At 35.2% G+C, this 22,426-nt stretch overlaps 1 protein-coding gene across 1 annotated transcript in view; it reads left to right on the forward strand.

Moving 5' to 3' along the window:
* Nucleotides 1–2,107: 2,107 nt before the first annotated feature.
* LOC101899310 (myb-like protein I) overlaps nucleotides 2,108–22,426 on the forward strand; it is a 55,362-nt gene continuing 35,043 nt past the window's right edge. Inside the window, exons 1-4 of the mRNA XM_020037883.2 lie at nucleotides 2,108–3,238; nucleotides 15,986–16,606; nucleotides 16,974–17,078; nucleotides 17,315–17,418. Of these exons, the coding sequence (XP_019893442.1) occupies nucleotides 2,467–3,238; nucleotides 15,986–16,606; nucleotides 16,974–17,078; nucleotides 17,315–17,418 (1,602 nt within the window). The 5' untranslated portion in view covers nucleotides 2,108–2,466. The remainder of the gene's footprint in view (nucleotides 3,239–15,985; nucleotides 16,607–16,973; nucleotides 17,079–17,314; nucleotides 17,419–22,426) is intronic.

The raw sequence follows: 22,426 nt of genomic DNA on the forward strand, positions 1-22,426 counted from the left end.
CTGGAGTATTTTGGAAAGCAAGGTTGGCACTAAAAAATACCAAAGTGTCTATCACCTCAAGCAAGCGCTTCACCGGGAATGGGCCGAAATACCGCAGAACAACATTAGAGCAGCGTGTAACGGTTTGATTGGCCATTTGAAGGCCATTATTCATGCCAAAGATGACCAATTCGAAAAAATCTGAACTTGTTCTAAAAGTGATGCTATTTCCGACATTTTTTGCTGTCATGCAATAAAATTTAAAAAAAAGTGAAAAATTATGAATTTGTTTGAAGTTCCTAATAAGTACTAAAGGCTGTGACAGAAAGCTGTCTATGCAGGTCCAGGTCTTCGTTTAGGCCCGATATATATTCGGTATTTTTTTAAGATTTTAACAGAATATTTAACGGATTTTATTATGTTTATTTATTATTATTATAGTTTTTGTTTTTTTTTTTTTAATTTCCAAATTCGTTTCAAATTTTGGAGGGTCTTCAAAGTTCTGCCAGGCCCAACTTACAGTTCTTTTGCTTGTTTTGTAATAATTTAAACAAATTTCCATAGCTTTAATACCATTTAGTATACATAAGTACGAATTCCCAAAACTTCCTGCATACCCACCCCTACAATGCAATAGTAATCTCATTTCCAAACTTCAGGATTGCAGCTCTACCGATTGTCCCAAAATTTAAATAGTATCAACTTCAGTACTATTTTGTACACATAAGTACGAATTTTCAAAACAACCTACATGCCTCAATCCTACAATGCAATAGTAATCATATTTCCAAACTCCAGGTTTCCAAATATATTTGTTCACCCAAAATTTAAATTGTACCACATTCAGTACCTTTTAGTACACATTAGTACAAATTTTCAAATTTCAACATTCCAGTTCTATCGGTTCACCCTAATTTAAGTTTACATAAATTTCCAATGTTATCTCTATGTCCCAATCCTACAAACCAACTGTAATTTTTATCAAAATTTCAGGTTCACCCAAATCCAAGTAGTACCAATTGCAGTGCATTTTGTCACTTTTCCTACACATATGGTGTCAATTTCCAAAAACTCTTTGGTACATCTATCATACACTCTGAGGATTACTAACCTCATTCCAAATTTAAGAGTTCTGGCTCTACTGCTTTCTCAAATACAATGGGTATCATATTTAGTACCTTTTAATATTTTTCGTATTTTCCGTTTTAAGAACGTGCAATAAGAATGTAACATAGGCCAGGTGCTGTCGACAATCCCTCTGATTTTCTATTTTATTTACTCCAATTAAATTTAATTTCCCATTTCCTCTTTTCCACGCCACTGTCTCCAAAAAGGTTAACATTTAATCCAATAAGAATAAAATATCAAAGTTATCCAACCATCAACGTTCCACTTAACAAAGATAACAACTCTTGCCTCACACAGGCAAATACACACACACACACAGAGAAAATTCAATCAAGTCAAGGATATTCACAAATGAATAAACACAGCACACAAGATCACAATTGAATATCTGGCAACAAAACAAAAAAAGAAGCGAACATAAAAAATAACGGTAAAAGCCAGACCGGTGAAAGGAACACGAAAATAAAAATTTTATTATTTCAGGGCACACAAAGGCAGTCGACAAAGAAAAATATGTAAATAAAATCAAATAAAATAATTGAAAAAAATAATAATAACAACAATAAGAACAAGAAATGGGGTGCAGGGCTGCCAATTAAGTTGTCAAAAAAACGAAAGGAAAATGCGATAAAGGAAATAATAGAAAACAATGAATGCATTACCAACATACTCAAATTTATACTGCCAACAAAAGAGAGAGAGGGAGACAGGATGGGGTATAACAGTATAATAAGGTTTGTGTGTGTGTGAGTAACAGAAGAGGAGTATCACGTGCCGTATATATAAATACTTCCACACGCACACCACATTTTTTCTACCCACACCAATACTGTTAAGGCAAGGAAACTACCATGGCCGCCACAACGGGCTTGATGAAATATGGGCAGGAGAAACAGACCAACCACCGCCAAGCAACCCTTAAAATTCACACACACACTCACACGCATACAATGGCAAATGCGCAATCCTCCAATGCTGCAAAAAATGTCACACACACACACACGCACGCACACAACCACACATTGTGTGAGCAGAATAATATTCGCACAGGATAACAAGGCTGTTGGTTCACGGGGTTCACAAGGTTCAGTTCGATTTTTGAACGAAACGCGTTTACAAGTCTCGCAGTACGCAGACTTGCAGCGACTCATACACAAGGATAGTTATTCCAAAAAAAATTGCGTGAATTGGAAATATTACATAAAATTAAATTTAATTATTAAATTAAAAAAAAATAATTAAAAAAAAAAAACAAAATAAAATAACTAAGACAAAATTAAACACAAATCTAGAAAACTGTGATTTTTTTCGTAAACTTCTAAACCACAAAAATAAATTGTCCCAACCTATGTTTAAAAAATGCTTTTGAGTCGGAATTCATCATCGGTAGCCTCGCATGAAGATGCGTCCACGACTTTTGCCAATGCCACAGCAGCAGCGGCCACTCAAATAGCCGCAAATGCCAGCGAAACAGATCAGCACCTGACCTACTCTCAACACGCTCAACAAATGCAGCAGCAGCAGCAGCATCATCATCTGAATCATCACCATTTGACCGTGGCCGGGCGTCAGCAACAACATCAAATGTGTTGTCACCAATGTGGAAATTTGATTCAAATCCAAAATTTAAAAGAAAATAATAAATACGACAATTTGAAAATGGCCGACATGAAATGTGAAAAGTGTAAAACTGTAAATCGAAAAGTGCGAAAATCGGCAATGAAAGCCAACCGAAATCAAAGTGTTAATTGTGAAAACAGTGAAAATGGGAAAAGTGGTCGCAATACAAATAATAACAACAACAGCAATGAGGATAACGATGACGCCGCCACCGATGGTGACAATGATTTGGATGAGGACAACGATGACCTGGATGAAGATGCTGCTGACATTGGCATCGATGAGGATATAGACATGGATGATATGGATCACGACGACGAGGACGATGATGTGGATTTGGTCCATGAGGATGAAGATGAGGAGCTAACTACACGTATACCAAAAGTGGAAAATATTTCGCCGATACCCAATACCACGACTCTGTTAAAGGATAACAGCAGTAAACCGATATTGAAATTTAGCGTTTCGGCAATATTGGGTGATACGCGCGAAGGAGTACGAGTGCGAAATGGTAAGTGTTTTATGAAAATGTTGGATGAGGACATTGTGACCTCATCGTGGAACAAATAATGATGACGATATAAGACATCCAAATAATGAAAACTTGACTTAAGGGCAAATCTCTATCTTCAAAATTTGGGAAAACCTTTAGCTGGGAGGCTAAACCGATGTTGAATATGACAGGAGTCAACCGACCTTCAAAGCCACTGAACTATGAAATAACAGCTGGTTTTGTTTGGAAATGGGAGCCAAAGCTTCAAAAAATTCATCTGGGGGTACCATTGTGCTAGGATTATAACATGAGAGGACCTACATTAAATATATTTTTGCGTGGAGTTAATCTACACACTGAGAACGGAAAACGTTCCCAAATACCTAAAATCGGGATCGATATATTCCATATTTAATACCACACATCCTAGAAATAATAAAAATACCTGGGCAAATTTAAAAAAAATATAAAAGGCGATCTCTATTGAGTTTTCAACACACGGACAAAAAACGGAGATACATGGGAGTATATCTAAATTCAGATAGAATTTTACGCTGACAATGAATAGGTGTTAGTGTTGCAAACTAAATGACAAAATAAATATACCCTCCTATTTATGGCTAAGGTTTTAAAAAAGCAGCTGGAAAAAGTCAAAAGTCGGGCGGGACAGACTATATGATACCCTACACCACTATGCTTATTTAGTAGAGCTACCGTAACAAAAGAATTTTTTGAAGTAAATCAAACCACCGATCAACCTATGGCTCTAGAGTAATTATAATTTGGTTTCAGTGGGAACTAAGATATGGGAGGAATATCCAATTCTGCATCGATTTTCACTAAATTTCACGGAGACATTTTAATTTTTTGTACCAAATAACAGTGCTATAGCGTCCAAGGTTAAAAAAAAAGTTCAATTCCGAGTTCCACAAAATGGAAACGTACGCCGCGAAATTCACTCCATTTGTGCTGATATTAGCCATTATTTGCACAATAAACCTGAAATAGGATTAAGGATATTTAGGAGATATATCCAAATATATCCAAATTGTAGCCGATCTCAATAATATTTAGCAAAGGTATTTCAGAGCTCAATAAGATATCTGCTTCCAAATATTATTGTTGTCGAATACAAGGGACTTAAACATCAAATCGGATGAAACATATATATCAGAACCGATTTTCATGTACTTGCTTCTAGACTGATTTCGGTCCGATGTGCTGAAATTCTGGTTATTTGGACTGATATTTTCCATTTGGTGCACAATTACGCCGAAATCGACTTGATATATATGGGAACTATATCCAAATCTGAACCGTTCTTGATACAATTTGGCAGAGGTATTTCTGGGCTGTATCTGATATCTGGTACTACGAATGCATATTACGAATGTGGGAGACGTAAACATCAAATCGGATGAAACATATGTATAAGAGTTATAGCTATATCTGAACCGATTTTCACCAAATTTGATGTACTTGCTTCTAGACTGAATTCGGTTGGATGTGCAAAAATTCAGGTCCTTTGGACTTATTTTGGTCAAATTTGATGTGCTTATTTCTAGACTTAATTCAATCGGATGTGCCGAAGTTCAGGTCATTTGGACTTATATTGCACAATTAACCCGAAATCGGCTGAAGATATTATGGGAGCAATACCTAAATCTGACCTGATTATCACCAATTTCAATAGCGTTCGTCCTTGGGTCAAAGAAATACTGTTTGGAAAATTTCATCTCAGTCGGATAATAAATCCAACCTGTATTTTGTTCACAAGAATACATGGACAAACGGACAGACAGATGAACTGACATGCATAAACCGACTCAGAAAGTGATTCTATGAAAATTCTCAATAGTAACTATGGGTCTATCTCGCATCCTTCCTTCCTTTTTAAATAAAAGTATCTCAAACATCAAATTAAAAACAATTCCGTCGGAAAATGTAGCTGGGTTCATTAAAACATTGCGTATCGGTACCCGTTATGTGGAAACCATGGACCATTATAGACATTGTTCTGACACCAGTTGTGAAATCCATTATTAACTACAATACCATATTTGTAGGTCATAATGGGTTCTAGCTCCGGCGGCGGAAAATAGTACAGGGTGAGATAAAAAACTGCAACAAAGTCAAACGCCATAATTTTGACATTTTTTTTTTTTTAATTTTATTGAATGAAAGCAAAAAATGTCGGAAATAGCATCAGATTTGTTCGAACTTGTCACCTTTGGCACGAATTATAGCCTTCAAACGGCCACCGAAACCATCACACGCTGCCCGAATGTTGCTCTGCGGTATTTTCCCGGCGAAGCGCTTGCTTGAGGTGATTGACACTTTGGTATTTTTTAGTGCCAACCTTGCTTTCAAAAATACTCCAGACACAATAGTCCAACGGATTGGTAAACGGAGATTTTGGTGGCTATTGTGCGCTGGAAATGAAGAGAGAAACCTCATTTTGTGACCATTCTTGGGTGCCACGTGCTGAGTGCGATGGTGATGAGTCCTGTTGGAATGTCCAAGGTCTGGGAACAAAATGTTTGCGTGCCCAAAGCTTCAATACAACCTCCAGAATATTTTCGCAATAATATTCGGCATTTATTCTGATGTCACGGTCGATTAATACGAGCGGAGAGCGACCATCGGCTGTTATGGCGGAAGGAGCACATTTTCAGCTGACCTCTTTGGCAAGTAAACACGATAATTTTGTTTGTTTACAAACTGCTATTTTCTCATCGGAGAAAACCAAATTCGGAAGTTCACAACTTTCGGCCAAGTGAAGCAACACTTTAGCTCTTTTGAGTCTATTTTCTTTCTGTAGCGGTGTAAGTTCTAGCACTTTTTGGAATTTCAATGGCTTTACCCCGAGCTCATATTTCAATATTTGCCAAATGGAATATTGCGATATGTTCAGCTAACGAGCCATTTTTTCGGCCACTGTGACGCGAAATCAGCGTCAAGTCGCTTCTTTACTTTTCGAACCATTTCTGCTCATGTTATTTTTCGTCCGCTTCCTGGACGTCGGGCTACGCTACCAGTATCACGGTAACGAACGATGGTACGAGACACAAAAGATTTATGCACATTTAAATGTTGGAGTGATCTAACGATAGCCACTTGTGGTTTTCCAGCCAAATATAAAAAATCACAATATCTCGCTTGAATTCCGTCACGAATAACTTTTTTCTGTATTAGGGTTAGGACATGTTTACATTTTAAGCAGTATTATAATTATAAATAAATAAAAAAAAAACATTAAATTAAATAAATTAATAAAAGTATCTCAAACACCAAATCAGAAAAATTCCGTCGTAAAATGTAGTTGGGGTCATTGTTCTGATACCGGTTGTGGAACTAAAAATACCGTATTTGTAGATCATAATGGGTTCTATCTCCTGTGTCAGAATATTATATATAGGTGGACGTTTTGGTGGAGGGTATTAACTAGAAACACCGTATTTGTAGGTCATAATGGTTTCTAGCTCCGGTGGCGGAATATTATGGGTTGCCCATATTCGACGGACCCATCTGGCAACGCCATAACTTTTGAAAGAGATGTCACATCGCTTAATGACATACCGCGTTTGAAGCGTCAGTCCAAGCAGATTTTTACCATGAACCAATACACGCCACGCGAGCGCTCTGAAATAGTTGAAATTTACATTCAACAGAAGAAGTCAATTGTGAAAACTCGACGTGCTTTTAAAACATTAAAAAATGTGAGAAGTGCGCCTTCTAAGAACACCATTAAGCATTTATACGAAAAATTTTCGACTGGTAAGGCTCTTTCTAATCCGAAGAGGCCATATAAAAGTCGACCAAGGCGATCGGCCGAGAATATCGCTGCCGTACGAGCCAGTGTTGAGAGGTCCCGAAGAACATCCCAAAAACGCCGTTCTCAGCATGACTCGGTCCACTTTACAACGGATTATTCGCATTGATTTGCATTTGTTCCCGTACAAAATTCAATTGACGCAAAGAATGTTGCCTGCGGACAAGCCTCGTCGATTAAAATGGGCCCAAAGGGCACAAAGATCCGTCGAATATGGGCAACTCTGTATATAGGTGAACGTTGGGGTGGAGGGTGGAGGGTATTAAAGCTAAGCCATATTATTTGTATTATTAGTGTTATTATACCCTTAGTCAAAGTGTATATATCTTTTGAAACGTCAAAAACGTGCCTCATCGAAATAACGGTATCGGTATCTCTTTGGACCACATCCGTTTCAGGACATGGCGAGTCGATTTTGGGATGTCTGTCCGTTCGTCTGCCTGTTTGGCTCACTCCGAACGAATCCGACTCATATTTTTTAGTTTTTTTATTATTTTTATTATTACTTATTTTTATTATTATTATTATTATTATTATTATTATTATTATTATTATTATTATTATTATTATTATTATTATTATTATTATTATTATTATTATTTTATTATTATTATTATTATTATTATTATTATTATTATTATTATTATTATTATTATTATTATTATTATTATTATTATTATTATTATTATTATTATTATTATTATTATTATTATTATTATTATTATTATTATTATTATTATTATTATTATTATTATTATATTATTATTATTATTATTATTATTATATTATTATTATTATTATTATTATTATTATTATTATTATTATTATTATTATTATTATTATTATTATTATTATATTATTATTATTATTATTATTATTATTATTATTATTATTATTATTATTATTATTATTATTATTATTATATTATTATTATTATTATTATTATTATTATTATTATTATTATTATTATTATTATTATTATTATTATTATTATTATTATTATTATTATTATTATTATTATTATTATTATTATTATTATTATTATTATTATATTATTATTATTATTATTATTATTATTATTTTATTATTATTATTATTATTATTATTATTATTATTATTATTATTATATTATTATTATTATTATTATTATTATTATTATTATTATTATTATTATTATTATTATTATTATTATTATTATTATTATTATTATTATTATTATTATTTTTATTTTTTTTATTACTATTATTATTATTTGTTAAATAAATTCCCATTTTAGAACATTTTCAAAGCATTTCCATAATTTGCGCTCCTCCCATATTAATTTCCACATATTTAAAAAATCACAAAAAAGCAATAAAGGAATGTATCTAAAATACAATATAGCTTCGGGCCAACACATAAAAATAAAATTAATTTCCAAACAATAAATGTGCAACACTAACATTGCCATTGACTCAGATGTGAGCTATGTGATCGGGAGGATCCTCTACGACACGGTAGATCACACCCCATCCATAACTTAAGTTCACTTTAGTTATGGCCAGGGGATTAGCCAATGATTTAGATCAGTTACTCTTTGGTTCATCTTCTTCTCCCTGCTCTTTGTGCTCATCATCATCATCGTTATAATGAAGGTATTAACGGCATTGTTCCGAACATTGTTTGGCCTATCAAAACACATTGGCTAAGCCCAGAGGCATTAAAACGCTGCTGTAAAAACAAAACATTTTTTTATTCGAATTTTTTAATCATGTTTAAATTATTGGTTGCGGTAAGTTCCGTTAAAAAACTCAGCATCTACCACCAATGAATGACAGCAAACTCGAAGATAGAGAGCAATCCTCACACATTCTCTAAATCCCCTAAACAATGATACAATGTTACATAAAATTGTTACCGCACATTTGTCTTCTCTCATCCAAAAGGGGGTTAATTTGTAGTTGGGCCTTTTGACTGCCAATTCTTTTTGGTGGAAGATCAACAAGCCACAGTCGGAATACACATATACATACAGAGTTTTCAAACACATCCGGCAATGTGATCACATGGAAATGCCCACCAAATATAGAAGATATTTGTTCATTCTTTCATTTCGGAAGGCGTAACTAAATTGCCCATCCGTCACTCATAGACTTTGGTGGCTGTTTGTATGTTTGTAAGTATGTTGATATGAATGCGTAGCATACTTTCAATGCATTGCGGAAATAGTGCGTTATAAAAAATCTTTTGTGGTAGGCCGGTAAGGCTCACTTTTTTATGAGAAAATCCTCCTTTTTTCGGAGGTTATTGTCCGTCGGTTTTATTAGATTAATTGTCATTTTTGCGGCATAGTTTTTTATTGCGGCAATTTTTGGGTTATTTTGTGGTAAATTTTGTGCAAAAAAGGATGGTGCATTTTATTGGTATTATCGCTGGGGACAATAGTGGCACGTGCAAGTTTGGTAGGTTGTTTTTGATGCATAGTTTTTTGTAGGTGTTCCGGCACAGTTTAAGGTGATTGATATTGGGCAATTTTGGCACATTAAAAAAATATATTGCGAATTGGAACTGCAACCCTTAAGATTAATTATTAATATTAAATATGACCATTCATTATTATGCTCTTCGTCATAATTAATTTGAAATCGGATAAAAATATATATGGGAGCTATATCCAAATCGGAACCGACCTCAATAAAATTTGCCAAAGATATTTTGGAGCTGTATTTGATATAATTTCCTGAACATCGTTGTTACGGAGTGCATATTACGGCTGTGGGTAACAAATATAACTTATCGGATGAACAGTATATATGGGAGCTATAGCTATATCTGAACCGATCTTCACCAAATTTGATATACTAGCTTCTAGACTCAATTCGGTCGTAAGTGCCAAATTTCATCCCATTTGGGCAAATATTAGACGTTTGGTGCACAATAAAAAGTAAATCGGACGAAGTTATATATGGGATATATATTCAAATCCGAACCGATCTCGATAACATTTAGCAAAAGTATTTCTGAGCTGTATTTGATATATTTCCCCAAGTATTGTTGTTACAGGGTGCATATTACGGCTGCGGAGGACTAAAATAACAAATCGGATGAACAATATATATGGGAGCTATAGCTATATGTGAACCGATTTCGATCAAATTTGGCATACTTATTTTCAAAATTCCATACTATTCGGGATATTACACGTTTGGTGCACAATAAAAGGCAAATCGGACGAAGAAATATATGGGAGCTATATTTAATTTTTTACCGATTATCTCCAATTTCAATAGGGTTCGTCCTTGTACCAAATAAATGATTTGTGCAAAATTTCATCTGGATCAGGAAATTGTCCTTTGTTTACAAAAATATATGGACAGACAGGCGGACGGACATGCATACATCGACTCAGAATGTGATTCTATGCAGATCATCAAAAGGAACTATGAGTCTATCTCATTTCCTTTTGTCTATTAGAGACAAATGCACAAAGACATAATACCCTGACCATCTTGTGGTTTAGGGTATAAAAACAATTTAAAAAGTATCAGTCGGTTTAGCCGACAGCCAATGTTCGATTATTTAAATATATTTTGACTTATGTTATGATTATTTAAATTGTCTACCCTCTATGAAGTAGGTTCCGAAGAAATGGGCCAATATTGTCTATTTCGTATCGGACCTAAAAAATATGATATAAATATTGTGACGTGCCAGGTTTCAACTACATTGGTTACTTCTTTCACTTTATATGACATAACTGATAATTTTTGGAAAAATCGCTGACTTGTTTCGCAAATAATGACGCTTGCTTTCTTCGAAATTTTTGTGTTTCAAAACATTGAACCCTATGTATGGGGGAGGTACTAGAAGAAATGATCCGATATATATCTGGTGTTGATAGAAATGTTCAGATGTGCCAAGTCTAAATGGAATCGCATGTTAATTTCGCGTTTTATGATTAATGGATATTCAATATTTCGACCTTTTGTAGGGGAGGTACCCGAATGAGTGGACCGATATATTCCATCATAACTTGGGTTTATAAAAATATTTGGATTTGTGAAATTTTAAGACAATCGGATCCTTACATCACATTTTATAAAATTTGTAATTATTCAAAATATTCACCCTTTGTGGGGGAGGTACTTGATGGAGTGGACCGTCCATTTTCGCACCTGGCCTAGCACTGACGCAAATATTAGCAGAATCGAATTGTCGTTTCCTTTCTGTGCAGAAAATATATTTATTTAAAATCTCGACCGTTTGTGGGGGAGGTACCAGAAGGAGTGGACCGATATATTCCATGTAAACACCAGATCTTGGGTTAATATAAATATTGGGGTGTGTGAAATTTGAAGAGTTGTAATCATTCAAAATTTTTACCCTTTGTGGGGGAGGTACTTGATGGATTGGACCGACATTGTCCATTTTCGTACCTAGCCTAGCACTGATGCAAATATTAGGATTTGCAAAGTTGAAACAAATTCGGATTATCCTTTCTGTTTCTGTGCAATAAAATATTATGTTTTTTTTTTTTTTTTCTTTGAAAATTTCGACCTTTTGTAGGGGAGGTATCAGAAGGAGTGGACCGAACTCGATCTGATATATACCTAGTCATATGGCTGAGGCTGTGAAACAGTGTAATTTAAAAAAAAAAAATTCAATTCTAAAAATCGCATATTTTCGATCGATACTTTTCATATTCAAAACAAAAAAAGCACACTCCACCATTTGGAAGGAACTTGCTAAACTTTAAAGAAATCCGTTGAAATTATGGCTAAATTTAAAATTCTGCTCTTTTAAAAGTTCTAAACATCAGGTATCTGTCAGACTCCAAGCACAAAGTTTAAGAAAATGTTGTCTAAAAATGTTGCTAATATGATCAAAATGCCGAATAATGGGATCTGTATGAGCAATTTTCTGTCATAGATGGTAGTAGATCTCCAAATAGAATATTTGAAATAATTCTGATGAAAAGAGTGAAAAACCTTTAAAATACCAAATATGTGAAGGTACAGTTATATGAGGACTATGCCAAAACGTGAACCTACTACTTCAATACCAATAGCCTTGCAAACATAAAGTACATCTGAGTAAAATTTGATAAAGCTACTCTCACATTTCGTTCGGAAGCTAGAGTGATTTTCACAGATGGAAAATTTATGCCGATCAGGAAACTTTGTGGGTTCTAAAATATATATTTCAAGGTATGTACCGCCCATACTATGGTGAAGAGTATAAATATGAACAAAAAAATTTTTTGTCGAAGTCATATTATTCGAACGTGCTGAATTTTGCTAACATTTATGCAAATACGTGAGTTTTATTTTTACTAACCGCTTTCATCGAATACCTACATAATTACCATACCATACAAAAATTATAATCGCGTAGTTTTCGTAATATATGGCACAACCTTTTATACCTTCCATTAAAGTATGGGTATCTTAAGTTTTTCATTCGGTTTGTAACACCTCGAAATATACATTTTAGATCCCGCAAAGTAAATATATTCTTGATCAGCATATGTCTGTCCGTCTGTGGAAATCACTCCAGCTTCCGAACGAATTGAACTATATTCATAAAATTTTACTCAAATGTGTATTTGGTCAATACTTTTCGTATTGAAAATGGACCACGTTTAGGTATAGCCCCCATATAACTCTCTTACCCTATATTCGATATTTTGATGTTTTTGGCGACATTATTCACCGGAATTGTTTCAAATTTCGTTATAATAGTTCGTAATGTGTACTACAGCCTGTGACAGAAAATTGGCTATACAGGTCCACGTCTTCGTATACACCCCATATTACGGTACTACAGTCTATGACAGAAATTTGTCTACGCAGGTCCAGGTCTTCGTATAGCCCCTAAATATCGGTACCTCCCGATATTCGGTACTTTGATGATTTTAGCTACATTATTCACCGGAATTGTTTAACATTTCATATTTGCATATTGTAATGGATACTATATCCTGTGACAGAAAATTGCAGGTCCACGTCTTCGTATAGACCCCAAAATATCGGTAACTCCCTATACATAGTATTATTAAGATTTTATCAGAACTTATAACGAATTCTATTTCTTATTTATTTGTTTTTTTTTTTTTTTTTTTTGAATATTTCCAAATTCTTTTCAAACGGCGGAGGGTTGTCAAAGTTCGGTCCGGCAGAACATAATGCTGTTTCGCTCGTTTTTCTTTCATGGAGAATTTCACGATTTTGGCTTAAAGAAATTTCCGAAAGAATTTCCAGAGATTCAGCCTAATCAAACAAACTATTTTTTTAGTTCGTTTTACATTTAGTTTCTTGTAATGGGTTATTCAGCAGATACAGCTTCCCCGTTTTTGATATGCAAAATTCACTGATTTAATTAGTCTCTCACGTGAGATATAATTTTGTGGCTCTTATGCCTGTTTTTAAAGAAAGGTGTTAATTTGTTAATTCATTGTATTTAATTGAATTAAATATAGAACAATACTTCGGCATAATAAACCGTACCCAGACACATTTGAAGTCTAACCCTTTTCATGTATTTATAAAACACCAGACATTTATACTTACCATCAAAGAATAGGAATTGTTGGTTAGCGAAATAATTCATGCATGATGATATAGTGATATGGAAATACAAATGGAATCCTTGCGAATACGGATATTACTTAAGGCAAACATAACGGATTCTCCAGAAGACACAGTTATATGAGATTTTTCCAAATTCCCGCTGATGTTTTAAAAGTTTTCTAGATGGAAAAACGGAAATAAACACTTCATTGTCATACACACTTACACACACACACATCTTCACACATATAACCACCGTATGTGTGCATGTGTGTCTGCCAATGTGTGTATCTATCCCATATCTGCCTTCAGCCAAATTATGACTTCAAAAGAATTTTCATAATTAAATCTGCTGCCATTAATGACGTCGACAGTTGCGGCATCCCTGCTGCCAACGATGAGATGAAGACATTATTATTACCACAATTTTTGGTATTGTTGTTGTTGCTTTTGTTCTTTGAATTGTTTAAAATAATTATACGCATCATTCACATGAATTGTGAAATCTTTTGACACTTCAAAGTGTGGATAATTCCACTTTTCCAAATATATAATATGTGTTAAGATTTTCCCAAAGAGTTGATGTGTCTGGGCGGAATTTGTTTGCATGAAAGTTTTCGCATTAACACACTTGGTTTTAAAAATGTATAATTGTGTATGTGTAAGAATACACACATACCCATTGTAAAAGGGACCTACAAAACCTTTTGTGAAAAACAAGTTATGCAGGTGAATTTTTCTTGTGTTTGGTGCTAGAGTTTGAAAACAATAATCGGAATTTTTACAAAAAAGTGACAAAAACATAATGTCTTTTTTTGGAACAACTCTAGTTTAGTAAAAACGGGAGACGGACAATATAGGTATCGTTTGAAAACTTATGAAAATTCCTACCCAAAAATTGGTCACATGATCACATATTTATAAGCCGTTCAGAAGTTACAGTCAAATTATCGATTTTTTGGACCCCGATTTTTATAAAACCCAAAAAAGTCGAAAAAGAGCCCATTACGGGGGTCAATAAAATTGAATTTAAAAAACGGACACTCTTACCTTTCCAAAATGCTACAATTTGTGCTGAGACCCCTTTCGGCTCCAGATATATAGGTCATTCAACCCGCATAACCCGATTCTAACCAGCTCATTAAAATTATGTTTGTCTATATCAGGAATGGGTTCGGGTCTAGCACAAGTCTTGAACCCCAAATTTTGGGTAAAAAATCAGGGGTCCCCGGTCCGTCCCCCAAGAAAAAAAATTGGTTCCAGGCTAGGCTAAAAATATCTACCTCTGAAAAAAATAAAGAGTTTTTACTAAACTAGAGTTAGGCCCTAATTTTTATACCTTCAGCCATATAGCTAGAGAGGGTATATATCATTTGCTCCAACTTTGCAAAACCTAATAATTGCATGAGTGCTAGGTCAGGTGGAAAGTGTCGGTCCACTGCATTAAGTACCTTCCCCACAAAGCGTCAACATTTTCAATAAGTAAAACTCTTATAAAATATGATGAAAGAGTTCGATTGCCTTTAAATTACACACATCACAATATTTTTATTAACCCAAGGTCTTCTGCTGCCTCCCCCACAGAGGGTCACAATTTTGAATATCCATGAAGCTCATAAAAAAACAAATTAATATCCGATGATATCCAGACTTATCACATTTTAATACTTCTATCAACACAAAATCTGTTAAAAAGATGGTAGAGATCGGACCATTCCTTCTGGTACCTCCCCCACAAAGGATCATAATTTTGAATAACCAAAACGATCATAAAATCCGAAATAAGCATCCGGTTCTCTTCATATTTCACACATCCCATTTTTTTCTAATAACACCAGATCTGTTCTGAAGATGAGATATGTCGGTCCACTTTTTCTGATACCTGCCCCACAAAGGGTCACAATTTTTAATATCCATGAACCCAATAAAATGCGAAATTAATATTCGATTCCATTTAGACTTGGTATATCTCAATATTTTCATCAGCACAAGAAATATTATAAATATGGTGGAGATCGGACCATTTCTTCTGATACCTCCCCCACATAGGGTCCAAGATTTAGAAACACAAAACGCTTAAAGAAAGCGAAGTAAGCATTCAAATCTCTTTAAGTTTCACACATCCAAATATTTTTGCTAACGCAAGATCTGTTGTGAAGATAATATACATCTGTCAACCCCATCTGGAACTTCGCTGTCAAAGTTTTCCTTGAAATACAGCCGTACAACTCCATATAAGCATTAGCATGCATTTAATTTTTCTCCGAACTTTGAAAGAGAATGACTGACTATAACCCTTTCTTTTACGTTAATTGCCTTTAAATGTTTAATTACTTGAAACCACTTTTAACCTCCCATCCCCTCTCTCCTCTAATTTCTTTGCAGAATTTATGCAACCACAACATATCTGGCCTTATTTACAACAAAATTTCATACATCATCCACATTTTCCGCATCCAGCATTTCTAACGCAGCATCAGCACAATCACAACAACAGCATCATACACAGCAACAACAACAACAATGGCATTGTCGCCGCCAATAGTTGTCAACCGCAAACCACATCATCGTCGTCACCTGGCAGTACGATTAGTGATAGTGACAATCATTCCACCTGCACCGCAAACAGTATCAGTACGAATACCAGTTGTAGCAACAACAATAACAACAACAGCAGTAACACTTTATCCTCCAACAATGGTCCAAATGACAAGGATAACAGTCAACAGCATTCAACGGAATCGGAGGATAACAATCGAAGACATACAATGCCCTTGGCTACGACGGTGGGTCAAGAAAAGCAAACAATGCCTTTGCACAATCCCGGCGGCGGTGGTGGTGGGGGTATTGGACCCCCATTACATACACAACAACAGCAACCGCAACATCCGCAAGCCGTCATTGCAAAACCCCTGCCAAGTCGCCCAACACCATTTCTGCCGCACAGTCTTCAGCATCCTCACTTGCATTCGTTGCTGGCTCACTGTAGGAATCCCTATATGAGTGGTAAGTAGATTTGAACACCCCCACACACCCATCCCCATACATGTGTATGTACGTATGCGTGCGATTTCTAAATATCCTTTCTAAATATGAATCACAAATAATTGTTGCATGCCCTTAGCTCGGGCGGCGGAGGCCGGTGCTGTGTGGCACAAGTGTTCTAATTGTTGTCAACAGCAACACCATGGACAAAATGCACAGCCAGTCAGTCGTGCAACAATTAAATGCAACTGCAACAGCCATAAAATAGTCTATGTTTTACACATATAAAACCCCTTTCCCCTCCACGCTTCCCAGTTTTGCAATTTATCCCCACCACCTACTCCAATTTATTTTGTAATTTTCCCACGCATTTTTATTTCATTTACAGTTGGCGCCCAAGTGTTCCCTCTGCCTCCTGGCCAGGGCTTTCCCTGGGCACATTCAACACGTGGCAAGCCACGTAGGGGTATGATGCGTCGTGCTGTATTCTCCGGTAAGTAGATGTGTGAGCATGACCAGCCGGTCGAAAAATCTTTTAATTTATTGCTGTGGTTTTGCGGACGGAGAGATTACCTACTAACTGCATAACGATTGGGTTATTCTCTCCCTCTCTATCGCTCCCACTCTCTCGTATTTTCACAGGAGAAAATATTGATTGCAATTAATTTTATTTGCTTATTTTGTTCTTCGAAGTCCATAATTTTAATGTTTACTCATGGTTTATTCCAGATTCCCAGCGCAAAGGCTTGGAAAAACGTTTCCAGCAACAAAAGTACATTAGCAAACCGGATCGTAAGAAATTGGCCGAACGTTTGGGACTTAAAGATTCTCAGGTAAGTTTTAAGAGTTAATATAATTAAGTTCTTTCAAAAAGCATCCAATAAAATTTTCTTAATATTCTTAAGATATTCTACAGAAAAAAAGCGTAAAAATAGCTTTTAGGAGTTCTAGGCCACTTCTATGGATAGGCATCTTAACATTCGACTACAAGTAACAGATTTTCTAAAGTCAAAAGTAGATAGAAGAACTTGCAACGAAAAAAAACAAATCTTGTAGGTCTTCTTGAATTTATAACAAGTAAAAAAGCTGTAAGCTCGACCAGGCCGAACTTTGAATGCCCTCCACCATTTGGAACGAATTTGGCAATTTTAAACAAAAACAGAACTTTCAACTTTCTGTTAAAATCTTAAAAATGCCGAATGTAGCCTTTATATTAGGGTCTATACGACGGCGTGGACCTGCATAGGCAACTTTTGTCATAAGCCATTAAAATATTCAAATGCGAAACTTGAAAAAAAATTCGGTGAATAATGTAGTTTAAATCATCAAAATACCGAATATAGGGAAGTACCATTTTATGGGGGGCCTTTATGGGGGCCTGCACAGACAATTTTCTGTTATAGGCCGTAGTATCCATTACGAACTTTAAATGTCAAATTTAAAAAAATTCCGATTAATAATCTCGCTAAAATCATCAAAACAACGAAAATCGGGAGGTGCCATTATATGGGGACATTTTTTTTTTTGCACGGACATTTTTCTGTCATAGTCTGTTGTAGTATTCATTTCGAACTTCAAATACCAAATTAGAAATACCGAATATCGGGAGGTACCATTATATATGGCCTATACCAAAACGTGGACCTACATCACCCATTTTCAATACCAAAAGTCCTGCAGACATAAACACATTTGAGAAACATTTTACCAACCTATTTCATTTTGTTCGGAAGCTAGAGTGATTTCCACAGTCTGACGGACATCGCTAAATCGACATAGAATTTTTGTGCTGATCAAGAATATAAACACTTTGTGGGTCTAAAATGTATATTTCGAGGTGTTACAAACGGAATGACAAACTTTATATACCCTGCATACTATGGTGGAGGGTATAAAAAACATCTGCTGCTATATTCTGAGGGTATTCTATTAGATAAAGACTTTCAACGGATATCTTAATGTAGAAGGCCTAGATTTTATACCCTCCCTACACTGTGCAGGGTATATAAAATTTGTCATTTCTTATGTAACACCTATAAATTTTGTTTGTAACATGGGGAAGGGAGCGAGATAGACCCATAGTTACTTTTTAGAAGAGTTACTTTCTGAGTCGATTTATGCATGTCAGTCCGTCTGTCCATGTATTTTTGTGAACAAAATGCAGGTCGCATTTATTATCCAATTGAGATGAAATTTTCCAAACAATATTTGCTTGGCCCAAGGCCCTATTGAAATTGGTTAGACTCGGTTCGTCAACCGATCGTGGCCATTGTGCCCTGGAAATGGCGAGAAACCACATTTTGTACCCATTCTTGGGAGGCGCGTGCTGAGTGCGACGGTACTGAGTCCTGTTGGAATATCCAAGGTCTGCGGCCAAAATGTTTGCATGCACAAGGCTTTAACACACCCTCCAGAATATTTTCGCGAGAATATTCGGCATTTATTCTGATGCCGATTAATACAAGCGGAGAGCGACCATCGGCTGTTATGGCGACCCACACCATAACTATGGCCGGCGCTGGAGTTCTGGTGGACAACCGAAGATGCACAGTTTCAGCTGATCTCTTTGACAAGTAAACACGATCATTTTGTCTCATCGGAGCGGTAAAACCCAAATTCGGCAGTTCACCACTTTCGGGAAAGCGAAGCAAGTCTTTAGCTCTTTTGAGTCTATTTTCATTCTTTTGCCGAATGGAATATTGCGATATGTTCAGCTCACGGCCCATTTTCGGCCACTGCGATGCAGGTTTCGATCAAGTCGCTTCTTTACTTTTCAAACCATTTCTGTTGATGTTGCTCTTTTCTTCCGTCACTTCCTTGACGTCGGGCTACGCTACCAGTATCGATAAGTAACGAGCAATGGTACAAGACACAAAAGATTTATTCACATTTAAATGCTGGAGTGCTCTAACTATAGCCACTTGTGGTTTTCCAGCCAAATATAAAGATATCACACTAACACGCTTGAATTCCATCTCACGCTTGTAAACAATATAATGAGCTGTCACTGGAATAATTTTAACAGCTGTCGAACGAGTGGCTTAGAGTTGACAGCAGTCTGAATTTGGTTGCAGTTTTTTTCATCCCACCCTATATATAACAAGCTTATTGTGCCCCAAATGACTTATATCCGCCCGAATGAACGGAATTTTGGCAATTCCGACTGAATTCATCCTGGAAACACTTATATATAATTTGCTGAAGATCGGTTCAGATATAACTATAGCTCCCATATATATGTTTCATCCGATTTGGTTTTAAAGTACCTCCCATGCGTAACATGCGCTTCACAACTGTGATATTTGATACCGGGCATCAGATACTGCTCGAAAATACCACGGCCAAAATTTATGGAGATAGGTTCAGATTTTTGTATATCAGCGATATACATCTTTATCCGATTTTACGGTTATTGGTCATCATATATGTAATATCAGGCCACATTGAACAGATTTCTTCATGTTCAACCGAATTTTACCATTTGGTGAAACTCCGTCCGGTATACCTATAGTTCCAATAAATACTTTTTAATATAATCCTTATCTAAATCATATCATGCTCTATACAGTAATGTTATTTGCTTCATAGTCGGTATGATCTACTTCACATAAATTCCCAATATAAACTTTTTTGTTACGGGAGCTCTACAAAGTATGCATAGAAGTGTAGGGTATAATATAGTCGGCCCGTCCGACTTTTGAATTTCCTTACTTATTAAATATGTATATTCTAAACAAATCTCCTTCAACGGGAAAATATTTGTTGTATGTTCTTTGGATAGGATAACATTAAACGGGCATCCCGAAATTTATATCCTTAAAAAGTATTCGTCTGATAAAAATATTCCTTTATATCTCTATATCATGCTCTGCTCGGAAATTCTTCATAGAGACGCTCTATTTGACATATATTACCAATTTTTTGAGGCGGATGAGACTCTTCGTTAGGTATATTTTAAATAGGAATATATGAATATTTTAATTAAAGTTAACATAACATTAACCTCACACCGTTTTCGTCATGAGTTAAATTCCAAAATTCTCGATAAAAAATAACACAATACGATTCTTTACTATTATTTTCCAATACAATATAACACCGAATCACAAAAGGAACAAAATGTGCCCTTATCCTCGGCAAAGCTTATCGGACACAGACAATGTAAAAAAGGCAATAAGAACAAAGCATAAAACAAATACTAGAACAACCAACTGTAAAAAGGACTCCGCCCATTATTCGGTTTGCCTACTTCTCCACTTGTAAAGCGAAACGAAAAAAAAAACACCAAACAAAACCAATCAAACAATACAAAACCATAAAGATGGTCGGTCAAAGGCAAAGAAAAAAAAGAATGGGAAAAGCTAAAGGCCGTCGGTGAAACAATAACCCCTACTTGAGAGCGGCAGGAGAAAGAAATGAACATGACCAATACTGCTTAGCGTTTCAAAATACTCATGGACACAATACATACAAATACATCATTGAGACTTCTTCACTTGAGGTTACGAGTCGGAGCTCTTGAAAAGGATATACACAAATGTATGTGTATATGTGTGTGTGTGTGCTGGAAACTTACACCATTATTCAACTTCAAATACCAAAGCAGTAGTAATAGCAAAAGCAACAACAACAAAATCTGGTTAACACCCCAGACTTAAGTGCGCAGTCTCAATGCCATAGTGCGTCGGTATAAAAACCCAACAAAAAAAGAAAGAGAATAGAATCGCTTTAAAAAATATATTCTTGTGGTTCACAGCCATTTTCTTTGGTTTCCCAATTCACACGCTCCACACTCACACACACAACCAGCCCTGTAATACCAGCATTATCCCACTTTACATATTTTATTCATATTGAAAATAGGAAGCTAAAAAGAGAATATAAAAAAACTTGAAATAAAATCTGCAGGAAATTTATGCATAACCGTGTGGTGAATATAAAATAGGATACCAATTGGAAAATTCCAAGAAAAAAAACTTGTGGCAGACACAATAATTTATACATATAAATGTGTATGTGTGTGTGAGTATGAGTGTGTATCTGCATGTATTTCAATTATTAACTATGAAGATATAAAAGGATTTTTATGTAATTATTGTAATGAAGTTTTCGTTATTAATATTCTTATACTATATTTGGAATAACAACTTTTTTATACAAATTTAGGGAATAATTAAATAAGGACAAATTGAAAGGACCTCTGAAATAAAATTAGCTTTTAGTGGTTTAAAAAAAAAAAAAAAATAAATAAATACAAGAAATAATAATTGTGGAATTTTGAAAAATGTTTGATAGATCCATAGTTATATTTGAGGAGCTTTATAGAGTCATTTTCTGAGTCGATTTATGTATGTCAGTCCGTCAGTCTGTCCATGTATTTTTGTATGAACAAAATGCAGGTCGCATATACTATTCGATTGAGATGAAATTATCCAAACAATATTTGTTTGGCCCCAGAACGAACCCCATTGAAATTGGTTAGACGCGGTTCAAAATTAAAAATAGCTCCCATATATATCTTCAACCGATCTCGGGTTAATTATGCACCGATATCAGGCCAATATCAGTTCAATTGACCAGAATTTTGGCACATTCGACCCAATTCAATCTACAAGCAACTAAATCAAATTCGGTGAAAATCGGTTCAGATATTGCTATAGCTCTCATATATAAGTTTCATCCGACTTGGTGTTTAAGTCCCTCACATTCGTAATATGCACTCCACAATAATGATATTTGGTACCAGATATCAGGTACAGCCCAGAAATATGGCAAATTTTAGCAACATCAGTTCAGATTTGGATATAGCTCCAATAACTGGCCAATATCATTCCAATGACC

This window comes from Musca domestica, unplaced genomic scaffold (assembly GCF_030504385.1).
Source record: "Musca domestica strain aabys unplaced genomic scaffold, Musca_domestica.polishedcontigs.V.1.1 29, whole genome shotgun sequence".
Lineage (NCBI taxonomy): Eukaryota > Metazoa > Arthropoda > Insecta > Diptera > Muscidae > Musca > Musca domestica.